Below are 9845 nucleotides of genomic sequence, written 5' to 3' on the forward strand. Positions count from 1 at the left end.
AGAGATTCCAACTACCACCCTTATGTTAGACTAGGTGCTATGGTCCAATTCACTCAAGGTGGTCCACAACATGGAACTCACAGTTTCATGGGAGGATCCAAACAAAGAGGCCTACAAAGAAAAGAAAGTGAGCTACACAGATCTGGCAGCAGATGCACAGCAACAAGAAAGATGGAAGGCCAAGGTCTATCCAGCTGAAGTAGGATGCAGAGACTTTGTGGCTTCCTCTACTACCAGGTTCATGAAAGACCTGGGCCTTCATGGACTGGCAGTAAGATAAGTCTTTGAAGCGGCTGAAAGAAGCAGCCAGTGGCTAGGGATCAATCACAAAGACCCTTGCTGGGCTCAAAGCAGAGGGGGCACACGCCTGGGACGCCTTTGGAGGTGTCATGGGGCTATCATCAAAACGCCAATGAAGGAGGGTGTGCGCCTGACAAGCCGTTTGTTTCTTCCTGGGGTGGGTGGGCCAGTTGTTGTTCTTTGGGCATGGGAAGGTTTTTCTCATGGAAAAGGTAGTAGTGACTTTTGTCTCTACGTTGGAGTCAGTAGAAATTAAAAAATAATTCTACTCCACGCAGAACACATTCTGAGTCATTTTGTTAAACAACTTCTGTCAATACCTTTCACCATTCACATGCACTGTGAATGGAAAGGCATGATCTGTCCTAAATCCAACCAGAATCCAGTCATGACACTCGTCTCCGAAGTACATTAATTAATTAATTCTAATTTGAATCCCTTTTCAAAAGTCGTAAATCATTTTTCACCACCTTTTCAGCAATGTGTTAGCTTGACCCAGTTACATCTGATCAGCTTATCGGGTGACTGCAATCACAGCTCGAGTACTTGCACAAACTTCACAGTAATATTAATACACACTCAACTAATATATATAAGTAAATATATCCAACACATTTTTCTTTTAAATATGTGAATTTCAATACAATAAAAAATGTGAAAATATTATATTGTATTATATGATGTTGTATTTTAATACATTTTATTTAACAAAATATATTTTCTTTAAAATATATTGTTAAATAAAATGTATAAAATATATATTAAAAAATTTATTAAAATATAACACATTTTATTTAACACAATATATTTTCTTAAAAATATATTGTTAAATAAAATGTATAAAATATATATTAAAAAATGTATTAAAATATAACATTTTATTTAACAATATATTTTTAAGAAAATATATTGTGTTAAATAAAATGTGTTTTAAAAATTTGTTACAAAATTTATTAAAATATAACACATTTTATTTAACAATATATTTTTAAGAAAATATATTGTGTTAAATAAAATGTGTTGTATTTTAATACATTTTTTAATATATAATTTATACATTTTATTTAACAATATATTTTTAAGAAAATATATTGTGTTAAATAAAATGTGTTTTAAAAATTTGTTAAAAAATTTATTAAAATATAACACATTTTATTTAACAATATATTTTTAAGAAAATATATTGTGTTAAATAAAATGTGTTGTATTTTAATACATTTTTTAATATATATTTTATACATTTTATTTAACAATATATTTTTAAGAAAATATATTGTGTTAAATAAAATGTGTTTTAAAAAATTGTTAAAAGATTTATTAAAATATAACACATTTTATTTAACAATATATATTGTGTTAAATAAAATGTGTTATATTTTAATAAATTTTTAATATATATTTTATACATTTTATTTAACAATATATTTTTAAGAATATATTGTGTTAAATAAAATGTATTAAAATACAACACAATTAAAAAAGAAAAACTATTTGATTAAAACAGCAAAAGAAAATTAATTAAATAATGGCAAAAATATTAAGACAAAAACGTTGTAATCTAACAAAGAATGAGTAGAAATAATGTCATTTAAGTAGCATATAGTTGAAATATTAAAGAAAATGTTTTAAGTCGAATGTAGTGAGAAACAAAACAAAACAATGACGACTTGTTATTGGAAAATTCAAAAGTTAGGTCACGAGAAGAAAGTCGAAATATTATGTATATACTCAACAATCTCTATACCCTCGGTGGAAAAAGTCTGGTAGGTCTGGACACCCCTGACTTATATACTAAACCTAAAGAAAATAAAATAAAAAAACGCTAGACTGATTTTCATTGTTTTTTCATCATTTATTCGTATGGCTGTTCAAAGGAATACTGTATGCATAGCTTGCCATTGTACTACATATTGCAGTCCTTCTGTGACTAGTACAATGACAGGCCACTGGGGTGTCGGAACACCCATCACTGGCTGCAACTAAATGCGACAAGTTTCAAAATCTAAACAACATTTGGACATATTGCATCTAATATTAAAATCAGAGAAAGCTGATTTCCCGTATTGGTGTCCATTTAGTGCTTTTTGGTGACATCAATGCTCTCATAAACCTCAAATCTGTACTGGATACCGTTTTCCTCGTGCGTGCCCTGTGGGACTCCTGGAAACCTGGAAGAGAAAGTAAATAACTGTAAATATACCGTACATACAAGTGTACAGTGTGTGTGTGTGTGTGTATAAACAATTGTTTAGCTTCTCTCGACTAAAGCCCAAAACACTCACGTAAACACCCTCATGTTTGGAAAGCCGTCCTGAAGGTGGATGCACCGACATGTGAGGTACTGAGTGTGCATACTACTTCATAACATACACAAGGACATAAAATAACACTCCTATAGTCACCTTTACAGCAACTCAGCAGCTCCTGTTGTTTTTTTTTCTCTGGACAGTGTACTTTCAGTGTACTTCCCTGAGGCTTTAAATGGCTACCCAATATATAAATATTAGCCAATACAAGAGACACAACAAGAGTAAATAAGCCATGTAAGACGAAAATAAAACTCCTGTTAGAGTAGCAAACAGTAAATGTGAACCTTAGTTTAATGCAGGGGTCTCAAACACGCGGCCCGCGGGCCAAATGTGGCACGCAGGACACTATTTTGAGGCCCCCGCTTTGATATGAAAGTTTAATGTTTGATATGGATGCTGTATGGTATCATGTACCCAGAAAAAATGATTACGTTTGATTCATGTTCATGTTAAAGGTTAAATAACTGTTAATAGTTATCCTCCCTATCCGTGTGGAAGTGGTAAGTTTTTGGCTATTTAAGTTGAAAGGAAATAACTTGAAGGCTACCGTTTAGGTCGCTAGCTCTCTAGTTTGCGAGTTAGCATGTGTCTCAAGACCCTGCAGTTGCGCAATATGTTGTAAATAAAAAGAGTATAAATGTGACTATAGTCGTGTTTTGTCATGTCTACAGGGCTCTAATAATGCTTTGTTCATTTTAATATGAAAAAAATCATTTGTCTACCCGCCAACTATATGTGCTTTCTTACGTTTTTATTATTTGCCGTTTTATTATTATTATTATATTTATTTATTACTGATTGATTGATTTTCTTTATTCTTGATTTGTTTATTTATTTTTCATCTTATTTTGTGCAGAAAAATAAAAAGTAAGATATTTGAGAACAGTGGAATGTTTTATCAGAGCTTTTCTTGTAGAAAATCGGAACCAAAGCACTGAAAAAGTTTGTATATTTTTCTGTTTTTAATAAATGCGTTTTTTTTTTTTTTTTTTTAAACCTGATGCGGCCCAGCCTTGCCCAGACCCTAGCTCCAGTGGCCCCCAGGTAAATTGAGTTTAAGACCCCTGGTTTAATCCCTGTCTCACGAACATGGACACCTAGTAGCCAATGTATTCCAGAAAGTCCAACCCGGACCAAAACAGACTCTAGCCAAAGCAAAAGGTCCCATATAATTTTTTTTTTTTTTTACAAAATTTACAAAAATATAACAGATTCATGACCTTTGCTACGTATACGGCATCTAGTGCCAGACGTCCATAGCTGCTACAATCGAATCAACAAAAAAAGCTGCTCTTACCCGGGAAGAAGAGAGTACTTGTCTGGGCTGATTTCAGGGAAGAAGGTGTCGCATTCAAATTGTTTCAGGACTTGTGTGACAAATAGTCTCCTGGTGCCTTGGCTCTCCATCAGTTCCTACGAGCAACACGCATGAAGACATCAGTTAAGAGGGAATTGAATGATACAGGACATGTATCCACAGTATGTATTTTCATAATACGGGTTTTAACATTATTAGAGCCCTCTAGGTATGAAATAACACCCCTACAGTCACCTTTACACTCCCATTATGCAATATAGTAGACATAATAAGACACACTGTAAGTGGGAGCAGCACCAGTAATAGAGACTGGAGGGCAGTCTGTTACTGGTTCTTGTGTCTCACCCAACATTACAGTAATATTAGTGACACCTAGTGACCGATGGAGAATACTACGTATCATCACAACATCTTTGACTGCCCTTTCCGAATGCCTTACAGTTGTATTTTACTTAATGTTGACATTTTTGTGCTTGAAAAGACTTCATACCTCAAATTTCCCTAAATATGCATACAAATAACAGCATAATTTATTAATCAATATGATTTTGGTGTATACCTTTTACAGCAGGGGTGGGCAAACTTTTTGACTCGCGGGCCACATTGATTTAATAAAATTGACGGGGGGGGCAGACGGTTTAGTATTTTACATGTGACAGTCCATTTGTACACGTATATTTTTACACATATTTTACACGTAAAAGTGTCATGTAGTCTGCTATATGTGCACTTTGAGATCATTTATTTGATGGAAAGTGCGTTATAAATTTATCATTATTATTATTATTATTATTATTATTGTTATTATTATTATGACCAGTCCAGGGTGTACCCCACCTCTCGCCCCAAGACAGCTGGGATAGGCTCCAGCACCCCCGCGACCCTCGTGAGGATAAGCGGTAAAAATGAATTTATTATTATTATTATTATTATTATTATTATTACAACCAGTCCAGGGTGTACCCCGCCTCTCGCCCCAAGACAACTGGGATAGGCTCCAGCACCCCCGCGACCCTCGTGAGGATAAGCGGTAGAAAATGAATGTATTATTATTATTATTATTATTTTAATTATTATTATTATGTGCTTGTGTCCCTTTTTTTAGGAGCATTTTGTAAACATCAGACCACATCAAATAACGAAATTGATAAAACAGCTACTTCGACCATCAAAAGGTTGGCTCAAGCCATGATGCCAGGTTGTACGTTGAGTTTCAATGAAATATTTTGGAAAGAACAGGCGGGCCATATTCAAACACTTGGCGGGCCGGATGTGGCCCCCGGGCCGTAGTTTGCCCACCCCTGTTTTACAGTATATGTATAAACACACAAGTAAAGATGTTGACCTTATAGAGTGAGGTGCCTCCTAGAACCCAGACCTGATCAGCCTGGTCTGACAGCTGTGTGTCAATCAGCCTGAGAGCCGAGGGAAAATCTGAAGCCAGATGGTGGGCGCCTGGAGGGGGCACTCTGGAAGGAAACCAGCAGCGTCGTTAAAACAAAAGCAGCATTTAATGCCAAAACGAGACTGAACAGTTGGACGTGTACTTTTCAAAAGTTGGGAGAAGGTGAAATTAAGTTCACCCGTAAAAGTGCATTTTAATTCATCATTAAATTTCACCCAAATATTTTTGCGCGCAACAGCTTAGCATGTCAGCATAGCATAAAAATGCTTTGCTTGTATAAAATAAGCATTGAAATATTTGGGGAAAATGACTTGAGAGGGAATAACTTTGCAAGCTTATATTGTCAATTTAAATATTATAATGGTAATTTAGCATATACGGCCTACTAGTGTTTGTATGTTTAAATCAAAGGAGTAAACATTGTCGCATAGAGTACGCATACACACCACAATAACACAGGTACACATACAATATTATAATAAATACACCCTTTATTGCTCCCTGGTTCTACCATATCTTACTTATTGTGTGGAAATATGGGCTAATAACTATAAAAGCAATCTTCACTCATTTGCTAAATGTACTGCAAAAAAGGCCAGTAAGGATAATTCATAATGCCGCCTACAGAGAACATACTAACTCCTTATTTCTAAAATGACAAATACTTCAACTTGCTGATATTGTTCATCTTCAAACAGCTAAAATAATGCATAAGGCTAAAAATAACAAATTAGCTAAAAATGTCATCCAATACTTCTCTACAAGAGAGGAGAAATATGATCTGGGGGAAGAAGTACATTTGAAACACTTCTATGCTATAGGACTACGTTATGCTAGCCATAGCATTTCAGTATGTGGAATCAAACTATGGAATGGATTGAGTAAGGGAATCAAACAATGCACAACGATGAGCCAATTCAAGAAACAATACAAGCAGTTGATGTTTGCTAAATACAAGGACCACATTAATGCTTGTTGCATTCATGCTTGTAGGAACTGATGTCTCATTTTCTGTTATTATGTTTACTATATTGGGTAAAAAGGCATGTAACGGTGACTATAGGGATGTTATTTCATGTCTAGAGGGCTTTAATAATGTTAAAAAACATATTTAGATTTGGATCTTAAGCAGGTTTTATTTGTTCTAGCTACATAAATATTCCATCCATCCATCCATCCATTTTCTACCGCTTTTCCTCACGAGGGTCGCGGGGGTGCTGGAGCCTATCCCAGCTGTCTTCGGGCGTAAGGCGGGGTACACCCTGGACTGGTGGCCAGCCAATCACAGGGCACATATAGACAAACAACCATTCACACTCACATTCATACCTATGGACAATTTGGAGTCGCCAATTAACCTAGCATGTTTTTGGAATGTGGGAGGAAAACCGGAGTACCCGGAGAAAACCCACGCATGCACGGGGAGAACATGCAAACTCCACACAGAGATGCCCGAGGGTGGGATTGAACCCTGGTCTCCTAGCTGTGAGGTCTGCGCGCTAACCCCTCGACCACCGTGCCGCCATAAATATTCCATTGATTAAAAAAAAAAAAGGAATCCTACTTTGCTAAAATTCATTCATCACAGTTGGGTGTGGAACCAATGAACCAAAATGAACGAATGATTACTGTACTGGATGTAAATCATATAGTATACAGTGTATGCCAAGTGACGTACTTGAGCTGTTGACTGAGGACAATGTTGATCCTGTTGTTTAAAGGTCTGTTTGTCTCCGGGATGGAAAACCACGTCTTCCTGCCCATAATCACCACATTCTGCTTACCTGTGCCACACATGAAAACGCTCATCAATAAGCTCAACATGCAAATGAAACTCCATCAATCATCACAAACTAATAAACACTAACCAACTGGGCCTGTTTACAGTTAAATATTCACCGGTTGTATGAAATAAAATGTGTGTTTGACGTCATGGATGTTTACACTTTTTTGGCCTTTTCTCAGAAAATATGAATGATAAAACCTTGCTGTCAATCATGGTTAGTGGTTGTGTGAAGAATTTATTGAAAAATAAAATAACAATAACAGCTTGAAGTCTTTTGTGGTAGGTATGGATGAAGGTCTTATTTTCTCAGATGGTAAAACTGACCATTCTTCTTGGCAAAAAGCCTCCAGGTCCTGGAAATTCTTGGGCTGCACGTTTGAGATCTCAACGATACTGAGGTCAGGAGGCAGAGATGACCAAACCTTGACTTTCTTCTGCTGTAGCCAATGGGCAGGTTGATTTGGCCTTGTGTTTTGGATCATTGTCATGTTGGAACATCCAAGAACATCCCAGAAGTGCAGCTTCTGGGCTGATGAGGGTGGATTTTCTTCCAGTATTTTCTAATAACATGCTTATTTTGCATTCATTTGGACCAATTTTCCTGCGCCTATGTAGCTCACATATCCCCAAAACATCAGTGATCCACCTCCATGTTTCACAGTAGGAAAAGTATACCTCCCATCACAGGCCTTGTTGACTCCTCTCCAAGTGTAACGTTTAAGGATTTGGCCAAAAAGTTCCACCTTGGTCTCATCACTCCAAATGACTTTGTTCCAGACGTTCCAGGCTTGTCTCTGTGCTGTTTGGCGTATTGCAAGCGGGATATTTTTGTGGCATTTTCGTAGAAATGGCTTTCTTCTGGCAACCCGACCATGCAGCCCATGTTTCTTCAAGTGTCTGCTTATTGTGGATCTGAAAACATGCATCCCATTTTTTTTCTGAGAGTCCTATATTTCAGATGAAGTCATCTGAGGGTTTTTCTTTGCATCTTAAACAATTGTCCTTACGGTTGCTACAGAAATGTTTGTTAGTCTGCCTGACCGTGGTTTGCTTTCAACAGAATCCCTCGCTCTCCACTTCTTGATTAGAGTTCTATTACTGCTCTCTGGCCTCTTCAATTCCTCGGATATCTTTTTATATCCTTTTCCTGTTTGATACAATTGGATTACCTTGTTTTGACAATTATTTTGCTTTCCCCATGACGCAGAATTTTGTCTTTTTACTTTCTTTTCTCCTCCCATTTTTTAATCTCAGCGTAGCATCCACGGAGCCCCCATGAACGTTAAATTATTGATGTAGTGTAATTTCATATTTTCTGTAACACCTTTCCCATTGAACACAGACAATGGTGCCGCCTACTGGTAGAAAATGTTAAATTCCACCATTTTTTTTGTAGACTAAAATTGAATGGGCAAATTAAATGCTGCCCCAACTGGTGAAAAATCATTTGACTTGATTACTTTAAGCACTTATTCTACAGTGATTGCCCTTTATGGACCCCTGACCAATTAAGGTGAATGGGAAATATAATAACATATACCGTAACAAGGCTGTGCAGAGACCTTTGAAACCAGAGAGAAAGTTGCTCAAAGTTCAAAGGGAGGCACATTTTCACTCACAAACACACAGAAAAAAAACATTGACAAAAGGGAACTTTGGGCATCAGGTGCAAAAGAGGCAGGTTTTTGTTGGGTCCATAAGGCTGCAGCATTGCAATAAAAGCTTGGTCAAAGTTTACCTTCTATGGATGGTGTTGACGTCATGTTGCGGAAATGTTTGAATTCCTCCCTGAAAGAGAAAAACATTAACAACATTTTTCATTTATGGCGGGCCCAAGTCTAATTTTTCCCCCGTTTTGCTGAGTATTTTTGTTCTTGTTCTATTGACTTTTCGGAAAGTGCCAAAGGCTCATGAAAAACAAGCTAAATTCCACCAATGGCCCCCGAGCCTCACTTTAGAACCCACTAGACGAGGTAACCAAAAAAGTAATACATTGAGCAGATACCTTTATAGTTATAACTATATGGTTTACCACTACAATTTATCGTTTCTCATTCCAGCAACACACAAATGAAAACTACATCTAAAACAACAACTTAAGCGTCCTTATTGTCAAAGATGTGAGCACGTGACAAAAACAGGAAGTGTTCCTGGACAGTTCGCCAGGCTGGAGGACAACAGACCGTGATTTGGGACACTAGTGTGACAAATATGACTTACTTTAGTCTTGTAGGATGCCAGGGAAGTTGTCCGTCTTTGCCTATTCCCAAATCAGGACACGTAGCCACGATGCCGTTCAGAATGCGAGACATGTTGGCGTAACAATATTCTCGTCGCGAGGATATTCTGCCGCCAACAACTGAATCTTCCAGAAAGTTAAACTGCGCATGCGTACATTAGACACCATCTTGGAAATGTAAGTACGGAAGGTCGCCAGGGACAAAATAGACAACTTTGCGTGTCTATTGGAATTGGCAATGAAAAAACCGTATGAAGTACAAGTCCACATGATAGGAATATGTCGTTTTATGTATGTTGCATTTTGATTACATGGGGCTGAAACCCAAATATGTGCACAGTACGTGCTTTAGTCGCTCTTCCATTATTACTGCGACCAACATGCTTTATAGTGTATTATCGTTATGAATCATTACTATTTCCTCATCAATTCCTGAGACCCAGAAAATGAAAGTTGTTTTTCCTGTTAATTCGTAATATTAAAAAACG

The 9845-nt window shown here is 36.7% G+C and overlaps 2 protein-coding genes across 2 annotated transcripts in view; both read right to left on the minus strand.

Moving 5' to 3' along the window:
- The window catches only part of LOC131127822 (NMDA receptor synaptonuclear signaling and neuronal migration factor-like), a 50796-nt gene extending 49843 nt beyond the window's left edge, over positions 1-953 (minus strand). The window contains exon 1 of the mRNA XM_058070084.1: positions 82-953. The gene's annotated coding sequence lies outside the window, so the exon portion shown is untranslated. The remainder of the gene's footprint in view (positions 1-81) is intronic.
- A 1164-nt stretch (positions 954-2117) lies between these two features.
- On the minus strand, positions 2118-9511 carry dhfr (dihydrofolate reductase). The gene is made up of 6 exons (XM_058070731.1): positions 9339-9511; positions 8857-8906; positions 7011-7116; positions 5273-5396; positions 3907-4022; positions 2118-2468 (listed from the first exon to the last, which is right to left on the minus strand). The coding sequence occupies exons 1-6, from the start codon at positions 9428-9430 to the stop codon at positions 2375-2377; spliced, it is 582 nt and encodes a 193-aa protein (XP_057926714.1). The 5' UTR covers positions 9431-9511; the 3' UTR covers positions 2118-2374.
- Between the last annotated feature and the right edge of the window lie 334 nt (positions 9512-9845).

The sequence above is a fragment of the Doryrhamphus excisus genome, chromosome 4 (genome assembly GCF_030265055.1).
Source record: "Doryrhamphus excisus isolate RoL2022-K1 chromosome 4, RoL_Dexc_1.0, whole genome shotgun sequence".
In the NCBI taxonomy this organism is placed as follows: domain Eukaryota; kingdom Metazoa; phylum Chordata; class Actinopteri; order Syngnathiformes; family Syngnathidae; genus Doryrhamphus; species Doryrhamphus excisus.

Bases quoted from the DNA above. Each gene is read 5' to 3' on its own strand.
- dhfr (XM_058070731.1), bottom strand. From the start codon at position 9,430: ATGTCTCGCATTCTGAACGGCATCGTGGCTACGTGTCCTGATTTGGGA. The intron at 8,907-9,338 runs GTAAGTCATATT...TTTCTCTTTCAG, and splicing joins TGGCATCCTACAAGACTAAA to GGAGGAATTCAAACATTTCC. The intron at 5,397-7,010 runs GTACGTCACTTG...GTTTCCTTCCAG, and splicing joins GTCCTCAGTCAACAGCTCAA to AGTGCCCCCTCCAGGCGCCC.